The 14,963-nt window shown below is 34.3% G+C and overlaps 1 protein-coding gene across 1 annotated transcript in view; it reads right to left on the reverse strand.

The window, feature by feature from the left end:
• LOC107626295 (salicylic acid-binding protein 2) overlaps positions 5,426-14,963 on the reverse strand; it is a 12,987-nt gene continuing 3,449 nt past the window's right edge. Inside the window, exon 3 of the mRNA XM_016329150.2 lies at positions 5,426-5,966. Within this exon, the coding sequence (XP_016184636.1) occupies positions 5,685-5,966 (282 nt within the window). The 3' untranslated portion in view covers positions 5,426-5,684. The remainder of the gene's footprint in view (positions 5,967-14,963) is intronic.

A 14,963-nucleotide genomic window follows, 5' to 3' on the forward strand; every position in this document is an offset into this window, starting at 1 on the left:
CCATAGCCATTAGATTGATATGCATCAAAGAATGGCTCTTCTTCATATTGTATTGGTGGAGGTTGTTGTCATGAAGATTGATCATGTGCATGTGGCTCTTCCCACCTTTGGTTATCCCATTCTTGATACACATCTTCATTGTAGCCCCCATTACCTACAACATAGTTGTAATCACACTCATAGCCAAAGTGAGAATTCATGATAGCAAGAGGAAAATGAAAACAAAATCAAATAAGAAGCAAGAAAATTAAATCCTAAAACTAGCAAGAGCTAACAAAAGCACACATATTCACACTATTCACATATATACAATAACCAATAACATAACACCATTGCAATTCCCCGGCAACGGCGCCATTTTGATGATTGGATTTTCGATGGTTTAGAATTTCACAAATGAAATCTCGTTGCAAGTATAGTTTCTAAACCAATCACTAATCCTTTCATACAAAAAGTTGTTTGTCACTAAAACAAACCCCTAAAATTTATAAACCGAAGTATTGGACCTCGGTAGCTCAAGTTATGGCCGATTAAGTGCGAAGAGGTCGGCTTGACAGCTTTTCGGTTCTTCCATTTCTTCATGAGTTCTCCAACTTTTCATGCTTTCTTTCTTCATTCCCTTGATCCAATCTTTGCCTCCTAAACCTTAAATCACTTAACAAACATATCAAGGCATATAATAGAATCAAGGTGAATTAAATTTAGCTATTTTGAGTCCTAAAAAGCATGTTTTCACATTCAAGCACAATTAAAGGAGAATATACAAAACCATGCTATTTCTTGAATAAATATAGGTAAAAGGTGATAAAATCCCCAAAAATCAATTCAAGATAAACCCTACAAATGGGGTTTGTCACCGCGACAGCCTGAGTAAACAAAACACATCAAAAAGCAAAGCCACGACGGCCCGAGCAAGCAAGCAATAACCAAGAAAAATGGCAGTAGAGATAAAAAGCCAAAATATTCGTTACAACCAAAGGGCGCCTTATAACATGCCCCAAAATAAAGGCGAGTTACAAGAACAAAGCAAGGAACATAAAGATTAAGTATCCATCTAGCGCTTGAGGATGTCAACAATTTTCTCGCCCTCCACTGTCTTCATAGCCCCAACTTGAGAAAAGTCAAGGTCGGGAGCCAGCACGGCCACCTGGAGCTTAATCCCTTCCTCGGTCAGCTTGACGGCTTCCCGGGCCCCCTTTGCAAGCTCCTTGTTCTTCTTCTTCAAAGCGGCCATCTCCTGAGAAGCAGCCTGTGCCGAGCTCTCCACCAACTTTAGTTTTTCCTCCAACTCCTCGACCTTCTTCTTGGCAGCAGCAGTCTCACCACAGGAAGTGTTCAAATCCTTCATCAAGGCCATATCCCGATCCACCAGCCTATTAATCCCCTTGGCATCCTCCTCAGCCTTCTTCTCCTGCTCAGACAATTTGGTCTTCAGGGACTCCTCCCGAGATCGTGAGTCTGTCAGATCTTTTTGGGAGTTCCGAAGCTTCACTTCCATAACATGGTAATTTCCCAAGATAGGCTCTACCTTCTTGGCAAAGGCAGCAGCTCGGAGAAGACTGCGGTAGATCCACCTAGCCTGCCCGAAAAGGTCGGCCTCGTGGAAAAACTCTTCGGTGCCAGGGAGCAACTAGGATTCAATGAAACCTCCAGCATCGAAGTTTTTCTCCATAACCGAGAGCGCTTTCTTGGAATCCCGCTTTCTCTTCTTAGGGTTGCTCATGACTTTCAAGTCGTCGTCACCAAAACCCAAATCTTCCTCGTCAAAAGCTTCCGTCTCCACACTCCGGGTCCCCGAAGTATTCTCAGGAGGAACAACCTTCTCTGGCTGAACTTGGTTGGCCTCGTCAACCCGACCACTGGCCTCCCCGGTTTCCCCCTGCTCCTGACTCGCCGAAGGAGTCGCCGAGGAATCATCATCACCCTCATCATTCCCCTTGATAAGGTTCATCAAGTCAGCTAAAGTTTTCTTCCCGCCATCCATGGAAACTACAAGCAAAGAAAGAGAAAGCAAAGGTGTGAATAATAGAAAAATAAAACATTAAAAAACTATCAGGAAAAGGAACTCACCAACGTACGACCGACCGGCCTCCCGATCTCCCATAACCATACGGGGATTAAGGTTTTTCTCGCCAAAAATAGCCAACAAAATGTCAGCTATATTGCGGTCTTCCGGACTCAGCCAATCGTAAGATACTTTTATCAAATAGTCGGATCCCGCCCTAAAGCTCCAGTAGGTCGGGATCCGCCTCGCCCCCTCGGCAGTAAGCCAGAAAGGTTGATGACCTTCAATTGGCCTAACCTTAAAGAAAGTAGACTTGAAGCATTGGTAGGAGTCCTCAAAAAGGCCAAAAATCCTACGGCCTTGTTGGGCTCTAAAAGACATATACCCCTTTTTCGCCTTTCCCTGGCTAGAAGGGTTCGTAAGCAGGAAGAGGTAGAGAAAGACATTCACTGAAGTCAGCAACTCCAGATACTCGCAAACCATCTCGAAGCATCGGATGGCGGCCCAACTATTCGGATGAAGCTGTGATAGAGCAACATCACAGCGATTCAACAGACCCATGACGAAGGGGGAGAAGGGCAAACGAACCCCCAAGGTTGTGAACATGGGTTTATAAACCCACAACCAATCGACAACCTAAGGAGAGGCCAAATTCTTCTAACACACATACTCCCGACCAGCGGAAACGTAAACTTGATAGAGCGCTTCTTCAGGACCACCTCCACATAGGAGCCCTGATTGGCGCAGATTCTGGAGGCCCTCCTTTGTGACCCTGGAAGGGGTATCCTTCACGTCGGAGGAAACCCAGGCGTAATGGTCAACAAAGTCGGCTAGCGGGCGCTGAGCCTGACTTGAGATAACAAGCCGCTCGGCCATACCTACAGTGGGGGCACCACTTAGTCAAGATGGGAGGTCGGAAACCCTCAAAATAGTAAAAGCAAAAAAACTACAAATCACCCTCTACATACCCCTACGCCAACCCAGAATGCAAGTAAAAACCCAGGAAAAATCCAGTGGCACCCCCCTCTAGAAAAAAAAGCAACAAGAAAAACGCAGAAACCCAGGCATGCACAAACAGGAATGCACGAAAACTAAAAGAAAGAAGTAACCAAAAGGAAAAACCATAAAAAATGTACCTGGAAAGCAGAATCCGCAAGATGTTGAACAGAAACGAAGAACCCAAAAAGGAAGAAAGGGCACTGGAAGCAAAAAGAGAATCAATGCAGCAAGGGCAAGAAGCAGAAGCAGCAGCAGCACGAGAGATCAAGAAGATAAGAGAGAAGAAAAGCAGAATGGAGAGGGGGTTACGAAATAAAAATAAGGGGAAAGCGTAACCGCCGAGGAAGAGCGCCAAAAGGTAGGGACATATTCGCCATTTCACTCGAAATTTCAAATTAGTGAAATGATGGGCATTTAATGTCCAGCACAGAAGCCAAGAAAGCAACGCCAGGGTCGAGGCGACCACACGTGAGGGACACGAAACGCCATCAACGAGTTCCCGAAAAAGAAGGAAGCGTGCCGCCTCGGCGAGTAGGACAAACGCGCCCAGCCACGAACTCCAAACCTCAAGGCTGGCGCGTTGGGGGCACCACCCCCAACCTAGGCCCAAACCTCCAACAGAGAAGTCCAACGGGTCGGCTCCTAATACCCGACCCAAGGCACGCCCAACCTACCATCCGTATGAATCACGCCATCGCCCGGGTCGGTATCCTCGGAGCAGCGTCCGGTGTCCCGACCCGAAGTCCGGGACGACCTGCTCCTCCCACGTGGATTACGATAGCTCATGAGCTCCTCAACTACTGGGCTAGGTCACCGCTAGTCCCACCCAGCATAGTATATAAGGGGAGAGGACAGCTCTCCCCCCAAGGTACGTCACACTTTTACCTAATTCAGCTGTCCTCTCGTATGGACTCTGACTTGATCGTTGCAGTGTCCTTGCAGGTGGCCACCCCCTTGCTCCGCTCCGTCTCTGGCGTCGTCAACACACACCCATCTTCGTTCCATGTCAGTCCGGGGCCTCTCCCTCTCCCTTACTCATCACCACCCGACCCGTCGAGTACCCGAGGACCTCAGATAACAAACATCTCTTATGATTTTTTTTTGTGACAATTTAAGCATTATAATATTAACAGTAAATTCAATTCCTCATAATAAAACAAAATGTTTTCAACTCGATATTGAATTTGTGAGAGACAAACTAAATAAGAATCTACTATAAGTGGTGTATATCCCTAAAAATGAGCAAGTAACTGGCATATTGACAAAGCAAATGTCAGCCCTTATCTTGGGAAGTTCAAACACAAATTTAGAATTGTGCAAAGGCCAGACATAAGTTTGGAGTGAGGGACGGAGGGGAGTTGTGAAAGTGTAATAGTGAAAACAAAAGAATATATATATATATAGTAATTAAGGAGACAGAATTTGGTACAGTATAGTTATGATTCTGTTAGAAGCAATTTTGGTTGTTATAAGCTGATTTAGTTAGTTCAGCTAGTGTAGGGACTTAGTGCTAGCAGTTTAGGCTTGTATATAGAGAGAGTAAGTGTATTAATGAGAAGACTTGTATTCCATTTTCAAAAATCAATATTGAAGCATTTTTCAGATTTCTCTCTAGCCTCATCAATTACTTTCTTGGTATTCATCAACCCTTTTCTGTTTTTCTTTCATTCTTCTTTCTTGCAACGCAAGAATCTGAATTGCTTTCAATTAGAGCTACTTTTTGGTCATTTGTGTAATATATAGATTTTAAGGTCATTTGTATAAAAGCAAATGCTATGAGAGTATCTCCACTTTTTTCTTTTTCCCCTTATGGGAGAAAGAAGGGATTTTTAATATTTAAAAAATGTATCGCTGTTTCTATTTTTATTGAGTAATAATAGCCACCATACATATTGACTTGACTAATAATCTTACAATTTCTTAATCTATGTAATGATTGAGTATCGAATAATTATAAAAGTTCACTTTACATTGAAATAATCCAATCATCATCCTAAATCAAATTGAATAAACTAGATCATAGTAGTAGCTAGGTATCTATTACCGACATGATTCATTTTATGTATCACAAAATAAAGTCAACTCATTCTATGTATCACAAAATCAACTCAACTAAAATAATACATGTACATAATATAATGTGGATAGTAGTAAGTAATAAACGAAGCAGAAATATAGCTTAAATTGAATTAAAAAATATCGTAACGTACAATATAAGCAACATAGTCAAACTTTCATGTTATCAAAGACTTACCAATGATATGCCCACTCGTATTACATGATCATAAAATATTTTAGACAACAAATCTAAATATGGAATGCACTAAATACAAATTTAAATATTAACAAATATAAATACAATTTAATAATTTTATTAATGTGTTATTTAACATTTGCTTAAAATATGGATGCACTAAGAAATTTTTCGCATAGTCTATTCAGACATGTGACAAGGACCATTTTGATTTTCAATTCAACGATAATAAAGAACTAATACAATACATTGTTCTATGCTGTATAATATTGTTCATAACGATTTTTTTTTATTTCAATTAAAGTTTTTAATTATGCAAATTATGTGAAAAAAAAAAAAAAAAACAAGGAAAAAATTTTAATAAAACAGCAAGGAAAAAAGTTTTCAACACAAAATCTTAACAGCCAAATTGAAAATTCTCTCAAATTATTTGTATTTAGCAGCAATCTGTTGGAGACAATCACTAAGTTCTTGGGGCTTGCAAAGCATAGCCATATGATCTGCGCCATTGATCTCCATGACGTCATTAATCCCAGAGTTTTGGATCATCAATCGCTGATACTCCAATGAAATCGTAAGGTCCTCAGTGCAAACAACAAAAGCACGAGAAATAGATCCATATCCCTCTTTAGAGAAGTTCTTTTCTTGTGATAAGTCTTCAATGAACAATGATGATGGCCTTATCAAACATTTGATCAATTCAAAATCCTGCAAAAATCCATTCATCATCATCATCATTATTATTATTTAATTGATTGAATGTTGTTACACTCTTGAACTTATAATGGAGGGAGTCTAGCTAGTCATTTGTGGGCATGCCAAATATTATTGGTACGTAAATCCAGACGAAAGGGTGCAGTGGTTGTAAAAATGCAAGCGAGAGACATCACAATATATTATTTCCTTTTATACAATAATGCTATATAAACTTTTCTTTAGGTGTTCATGTGTTTGGCAATTTATAAAATTGCACTTACACATTTAATAGAGAAAATAATGTGTATAAAGTACATGTGTCATTACTACAATATTTTTTTGTCTAAAATAACTCTTATTTGAAGTAATATTTAACAAAAGTTATCTTAGATAGATAAAGACAACATTTTTAACGAGTTATCTTTGAGTAGGGTAAAAATAACAGAATTTTTAGCCATCTACTATAAAAATGTTAAGACAACATTTTTAAATAAAAATATATTTTATAAGAGTTGTCAAAAAAACTAAACAAATAACATTGATAAAACATTGCCTAAAATTATTCATAGTTAAAAATTTTAGAGAAAAACTTTTAATTACATTTCCACTTATTATTTTTCCTCCAAATAACTTTAAAAGAAATAGATGTGTTTCGTCATCAGTTCATTTGAACAATCAATATACCATAAGTCCTAACATAACCCAGTAACCCACGCATGAACCCTTTTTTCATTGCCAGCTCCAATCGACAAACCTAACGGCGACAGCAGCTCGACACGAGGTGCTTTCCTCCATGGCGACGGCGCGGTACTCTTCTCCACGCACGCTTCTCCCCAGCTATGGTGCGGTGTGCTCCTCGTTCTGCGCCAAACCACCACCGGCGAGAAACCCCTCTCCCATCTCTTCTCCTTCTTCCTTTTCTTCTCTTTTCTCGCATCCTCCTTTTCGCGAACGAGAGATGTAGAACCGTAGTAGCCTCTATTCCACTGGCGAGCTTTGACGCAACACGGCGACGACCCCTCCGTTGTTCTATTGCTCTAGCAACACTACAGCGCAGCTGCAACCTCCTCACCCCTGCCTTTTTCTTTGTTCTTTAGTTTCCAGAGTTTTGGAAAAACTTATTTTGCTATTCTCTGATTTAATTCATTACAGTTTAGTCATATTTTAATTCTTACTTAGTAATTTTATTTACTCAAACTAGTTTTTGCTTATCGAGTTAATTTAAATTAAAATTAGGATTCTGTTATCAGCATTTGTCTTAGTTCACAGGTAATTAAGCATACTATTATGATTCTTGAGTCTGGAATTTCAATTTGTTTGGACTGGCTTGGTTGATTTTTGGTTGAATTTCAGATTTTTCACGGCTTGTTCACTGAGGTACGATTCTCTAGCTGGTTGTTACTGATTCAGCAACTTCTAATTCTCCACATTGATTCTGGTATTTTTTTTTCCTTTTGATTTCTTCGTTTATAATGTAAATTACAAAATGATTAATTTTTGTAATTCACTGAGTTAACTAGTTCATATGGAATCGATTATCATTTTTTGTTTGTTTGTTCTGTTGGCCACTTTGATTGAGTTAAATAGCTCATAAAGAACAATGTAAATTTTATTCTTTACTCCTTTATAGAAAAATATTGCTTCAAAGAAATTTGATGAACATTGGTGGACATTCTAGGACTTGAAGATTGTAATTTGTTAAGCGATGACCCCATAAATTTTTTATCTTGCTTATACTTGTATTTTTTTCATACGCATATTATGTACCTTTGTACAGTTTTTTCATATTGAAAGTCTTGATATTTAGTCTATTTTTGGATGACTAATATAATTCTTTCTTAATTTTAATAATGATATTGTTGTGTGTCATTTGATTAATTTTTATACTTAATATGCATGAACACTATTATTTACATGCTTACTTAAATAGTAGTAATAATATATGAATAATTAGGTTTTTTCAAGATTTAAAAAAAGATTGGATGAGTTTACCGAGAGATAAAGTTGAGTTTAGTAATGGTGTCAATGATTTCTTAGACTTCGCTTACTCTATTAGAAATCCGTAAGGAGAGAAAATTTTATGTCCTTGTGTGCAAAGTATTGTAATTTCTTGTGGCACCAAAGGCAAACAATTTGTATTCATTTGATTACAATTGGATTTGTTAACGGTTATACGAGATGGATTCATCATAAAAAAAGCGTATTCGGCATGGATGTTGATAGCAATAGTGAAAGTGAAAGTGAGACTAACTCGTATGATGACATGGAGGCCTTGTTGAACGATAGATTTAGGGATATGGCAAAAGCGAAAGGAATAAAAAAAGGTATGAATGAAGATGCAAAGAAATTCTATAACTTGGTTGAAGAGTCTAGTAAAGAACTATATCTTGGTTGCAAGGGGTTTTGTACTTTATCTTTTACTATCCGACTATACTTGTTAAAGTGTTAACATGGGTACGGTGGAGTAATGTCTCTTTTACTTCTCTCTTGGAGTTGCTAAAAGAGGTTATTCCGAACTTGAATTTCCTACTTATTTCAATAAAGCCAATACTATGGTGAGAGACTTAGATCTTGAAGATTGACGCATGTCCAAATGATTGCATGCTACATTGGAAAGAGCATGAGAAAGACACATCTTGTCATGAATGTGGCACTGCTTGTTGGATTGTACATCTTGTAGTTGAAGCTGCTGATGTTTTGCCTTCAAAAAAATCTCACAATGTTACTGTGAAGACGTTGCGACACTTTTTCTTAATTCCCAGGCTTCAAAGACTATTCATGTGCTCAACAACAACTAAAAGCACGAGGTAGCATGACGAGGAATGCAAAAAGGATGGGAAGTTAAGGTATCCCATGGACGGCTAGTCATGGAAGGACTTTGACAATCGTCATACCAATTTTTCTCTCGATCCTCATAATGTGAGACTTGGGTTGTCAAGCGACAGATTCAATCCATATCTAAGCATGAGCATATCTCATAGCACATGGTCTGTTGTTTTAATGGCTTATAATTTTTCGCCATGGATGTCTATAAAACAGGAGTACTTTATGCTTTCGTTGCTAATCCTTGGACTAAAATCACCAGGAAATGATATAAACATTTACTTGCAACCTTTGATTGAGGAGTTAAAGGAGTTATGGGAGGTAAGGGTGGAAACTGAAACCTTCCAAATATATGCATCTTTCATGTGGACAATAAGTGATTTTTGGCTTACACAATGTTATCTAGTTGGAGTGCAAAAGGGAAGCTAGCTTTCCCTTGTTGTAACTATGAGACTTGTTCTAATTATCTTACATATAATCGCAAGACATGCTACATGGGTCATCGTATCTTTCTTCTTGAGGATCATCCATAAAGAGCTAACAATAGATCTTTTAATGGAAGAGTAAAACATAGGCAAGCTCTACCATTATTGACGGGTGCTGAAGCTTTAAGTCAGTTGGAGTCTATGGATAATCCATTTAGAAAACTAAAACCAAAGAAAGATGGTTCATGGAAGAAGACGTCAATATTCTTTGATTTATTTTATGGGCAGTATAACATATCACAACACAATCTAGATGTGATGCACATAGAAAAAAACATAGTTGACAGTATTTTTGGAACTCTCTTGGATATTTCTGGCAAGACAAAAGATCACACAAATGCTCGATGTGACTTACAAGGAATGGGCATTCGAAAGAACTTTCACCCCAAGAAAACAAATGGTAGAAAAAAGGTAATGCTGGCAAAGGCATGTTACTCAATGACTAATGTTGAAAAGTCAAATTTTTTGTGTCGTCTTGAAGACAACAAAGTTGCCATATGGCTTTGCCTCAAATATTTCACTATTTGTTACAAATTCCGATCAAAGGAATACTTCTAGATCAAGTTGCAGTTCCTTTGATTCGACTTGGCTCATTTTTTTGTCAATTGTGTCAAAAGTCTATCACATTACAAGAGATAGATCAATTAGAAGAGGAGATTGTGACAATATTATGCCAATTAGTGAGAATCTTTCCTCCTTCTTCCTTCAACATAATGATTCATTTGCCTGTTCATTTGGCTAATGAAGTGAGATTGGGTAACCCAGTTCAATTTTGGTGAATGTATCCTCCAGAAAAATATATGTGTATTTTGAAGTCATATGTTCGAAACAGAAGTCATCCTAAAAGATCTATTGCATAGGCATATTTGGTTGAAGAATGTTTGACGTTTTGCTCATATTACTTAGGGGTAAGTATTATTTTGGTCCCTAATATTTAAGGTCAGAATCGAAATCGTCTCCAACATAATTTTTTATTTAGAATCGTCTTTAACATTTTATTTCGTATTAAAATCGTCCTTTTTAATAAAATTTTTAATTTTATTACTAAATTACCCCTATCCTAATAAAAAATTATAAAATAAAAAATGAAAAGAGAACACGAGGAAAGGAGAGGGGAAGAAGAAGAAGGGGGAAGGGCATAGGGGAATTGCTCCTCGCCGTTGCACCTCCCTGCTTCTGCTTCTTGCTTCAGCCTCTATTTCTGCTTCTGCTTTTGCTTCTTGCTTCGGCTTCTGCTTCTTGCTTCGGCTTCTGCTTCTGCTTCTTTTGCTTCTGGGTCTGCTTCTGCTTCTACTTCTAATATGATTTTGATTTGTTATTTTTTGATTTCATTGTTGTATGTTGATTTAGTTGTTGAATTTGATGTTGTTGTTTCTGTATTTAAATAATGTGTTATTGTTGGTGTTCTTGAATCTAATTATTAATATTTGATGGGAGTAAGGGAGGTGGTGGTGGTGGAGTAAGGGAGGTGGTGGTGGTGGGAAAGGTGCTGGTGGTGGTGGAGGGTATTTTTATCCATAAAAAGTTAAAAGGACGATTTTAATACGAAATAAAATGTTAAGGACGATTCTAAATAAAAAATTACGTTAGGGACGGTTTCGATTCTGACCCTAAACATTAGGGATCAAAATAATACTTACCCCTATTACTTACATACTGGTGTTCAAACAAAATTGAATAGACAACTTAAAAATAATGATGAACCTAATAATTTTGTGATGAAAACTTTAGATGTATTTCCTAATCTATTTCCTAAAAGAAGTGTTCCTTTGGGAGCAAAGAAGGGTGAACCTTTTCTTCTTGATGACAAGTCTCGAGAGCAAGTTTATAGCTACATATTATTGAATTGCCACAAAATAGACGACTGTGTTAGGTAAATCATACTAATTCTAGTATATTTTGGTATTTTAATTAGAAATTATGATAAGTCTGTTTTATGCTTACAAATATTATACTTTTGGATTTAGTGAGCATGAGATGTATCAACAAGAAACAAGATGGATGAAAGCTAAGAACCATAGCAAGAATTTTTCTACATGGTTTAAAGCACATACATGTTTAGCAGCATGATGTTTCAAATTGGGTGAATTCTACCATGTAGAAGAAAGATTCTTTCTATATGTGTAGAAATGTGTTGTTATGTTTTGAGTAAAACATAACAAGTATAGTGGAAGACAAAAGCTGGTATGTGACTTCACTGCAATGAATTAATTTCATCAATAATTTAATAATGTAAAGTTGATTAGATACTAATTATGAATGATAATGATGGGCTGTTTTTGTTTTTTTTTTTTAATGGATTTAAGTTTTTGGGCCAGGCCATTTTTTTCTTTGGATTTGGGTCTAAATTGAATTTTTTTTATGAAAAACCAAAATAATAAACATAATATCTTATGGATTTGGGAGTTATTTGAATTTTTTTTTGTTTGGGTCTTAATTAATTTTTTCTGTGTAGATGTAGGTGTTGATTGATTTTTTTTTTTATGAAAAGTGGACACTTTTTTTTTGTCATAAAAGATGTATTTTTGTGTTCTTGAAAATATTAGTTTAGTATTTTGCACATATTATTTTTATTCTAATACTATTAATAATCTTATTGTTAATAATATTTTAGACTATAATCATTCATTAGTTGTGATTTTATTATTAGTTATATGGTTAATTTTGTAGTAGGTAAATTAATCATTAGTTATATGGTTAATTTTTGTAGTAAGATACATAATTTACGTTATAAAAAAATTATAATAGTGCACAAGAATAAAATAGTTTAGCATCTAGAATTTAATTTTGGTTCGTTTAGAGTTTATTTTGATGATAATATTTTTGGTACGTGATAAAATTTTTGTATTGTAACAATTGTAAATCGATGATAGAATTTAGTGTTTAATTAGAATTCTTTTCGTAAAACCTTGGTAAAAATTTTGAATATATTTAGTTAATATAGTTGTTAGAATTTCAAAATATAATTTATAATTTTTACTAAAAAATGAAATATGTATGTATTTTTCATGAGTATTTTACTAAATGGCATCATGTTATTTAACAAGTTATATTCATGCTTGACAATAAATAATTTATTGATGTAAAAACAATCACAAAAAGAATATGTTAGATGGATGTTAATTTAGAATGATTCATATATGTATTATATATGTGTATGACCGGAAAGATTAAAATGAGAGTAAATCACATAAACAAACTGAATGCATTCTAAATTTATATGAATGTCCAAAATGCAAAATGGTTATATGAATTTATTACAAATTTTTGTCAAAATCATTCAATCTAAACCCATGAATTTGATTTACTTTGAGTGTGGTTCAATTATTATAGTTTCGATTTATCTCCATAAAAGCTGCTCCTATTAAATCGAAGCTATTGACTTCGTTTTACCTAAATTAAATCGAATAGATTCGATTTACATGAGATAGTCTTCACTAAAATATTTTTTCATAGTAAATTGATTCCAATGAATTCCATTTACTAATACACCTACTAATTCGAATCACATGTAATTGAACATTCATGTAAATTTGAAACTCATTCAGTTTATTTATGTAATTTATCCTTAAAATGAACGTTGTCACTTTTATACATTAAATTAGTTAATATAGAGATTAAGTAGAGTATTATCTATTATTGGATACGATATGATATCATTCTTTCATGATTCATTTAGGTGAATTTTATTGCTATTTTTTTCTTTCTTTTTATATTTAATTCGTTCTAAAATTATGAAATGATAAGTACTGTTATAAAAATGAATCCTTTAAAAAATGAGACTTATAAATTTTTTTTAAAAAATAATTATGTACTTTGTATTCATAATATTTAAATAAAGTCTAACATATTAAAATTGGATTAAAAGTCATTTAAATTCTTTTTGTTGTTTCATTATTTTTAAACTTATGAATAAAATGGTTTAGTTATTCAAATTTATTGTTACTTGATTTAGGGTTTAGTGTAAGATGCTTTAGGATTTAGGTTTTAGTGTAGAAAATTTTAGAATTTAGAATTTAGAAATATATTGTTTAGAATTTAGGGTTGGATGGTTTAGAGCTCAAGATTGGATTAGTTTAAGTTTTATGATTAAGAAATAAGGGTTTGTTGTTTATTATTAGAGATTAAAATTAGATGGTTTAAGTTTTTCATTCTAAAATTGGATTGCTAAGTATTTTAATATTTAATGATAAGGGGTTTAGTGTTTACGATTGACATTTTTGATAAAATTTAAAAAATAGATACAGTGTTGATGATTATATTTTTTATACTTAACAATGTTAATTTAGTTGTTAATTCATTTATGTGTAGATTAATTTAATGATAACGTAAATTATGTGTAGGTTACTGGTTAATGTGAAAAAAATATTTAAGTCATTGTTATTTAAATTTTTATTTGCTAGTAAATTATTTTTAAAATAAAGATACGGTGAATAATTGAATTTGTAAAAAATTATTGTTTTATTGGTTAGAATGGTTATTTGAATTTAGAATTTAATTTCTTATGTGTTAGTTAAATTTAAAGTTGTTAATATTTGCTAATAGGTATATTTATTGCTGGTCAAAATTTTATTTTTGTGTTGACAGAAGATTGCTCTTGAGACGTGACAAATTATGATGGTAGTAATATGTTGAGTGTTGTTGAGGAAGAAATACTAAAAGTGATTCTCATAAGGTAGGAGGCGCTTGAATTAATAAAAGAAGATATGTTTTAATTAATAATTTATATTAGATACATTCAAGGTTAATTTAATAATATATAAATATTTTGACTTTTACTGTATATAATTATGTAGGCATTTGTTGTAGTGTGTAAAATTTTTGCTCAAATTGTCTAAAAAATTAAATGATTTATTTTAAGACCCAAATCCAGAGAAAAAAATGGCCTGGCCCAAAAACTTAAATCCATTAAAGAAGAAAAAACAAAAACCAGCCCATCATTATCATTCATCATTAATACCTAATCAACTTTACATTATTTAAGTCACCAAAAAAACTTTACATTATTAAATTATTGATGAAATTAATTCATTGCAGTGGGTCCACATATCAGCTTTTGTCTTCCACTATACTTGTAATTGTACTCTCTCTCTAGACACTTGTTTTACTCAAAACATGACAACACATTTCTACACATATAGAAGGAATCTTTCTTCTACATGGTAGAATTCACCTTCAAATTGGATAAAAGAGCTCTCTAGAGGACCAACTCAATGTGCAAAAGATATTCTAATTATTTTATTAATGGATATAGATTTCACACCAGGCAACGTAAGGTAAGACGCAAAACACAAAATAGTAGTGCTACTTTAGTTGTATTAACAACAACCGTTGCAAGCACAAAGGATGCAAATCCAATTCGTGAAAATGTTTCTTATTACGGTAGAGTGAATGATATAATTAAATTGGACTATTATAAAAATTAGTGAATTTTATCCAACTCTCTCTAAAATAAAAGGTAAGTTATCCCTTGTAATATGTCTAATAATTATTACATGAAATTAATTAATTTATCATGATTAATTTTACTTCTTAATTTAACTTAAATTTTAATAACCTAACCAATTAATTATGGTATAATTTTTTTTATAAATTATAAAAATCAATAGATATTTAGATTAAATGTTAATATTCATCATTTTGGTTAATATTCCTGAAATTATGCATTTAATTTTTTCTTTTTCCTTTAGATAGTTGAGTT

This window comes from Arachis ipaensis, chromosome B01, assembly GCF_000816755.2.
Source record: "Arachis ipaensis cultivar K30076 chromosome B01, Araip1.1, whole genome shotgun sequence".
NCBI lineage: Eukaryota > Viridiplantae > Streptophyta > Magnoliopsida > Fabales > Fabaceae > Arachis > Arachis ipaensis.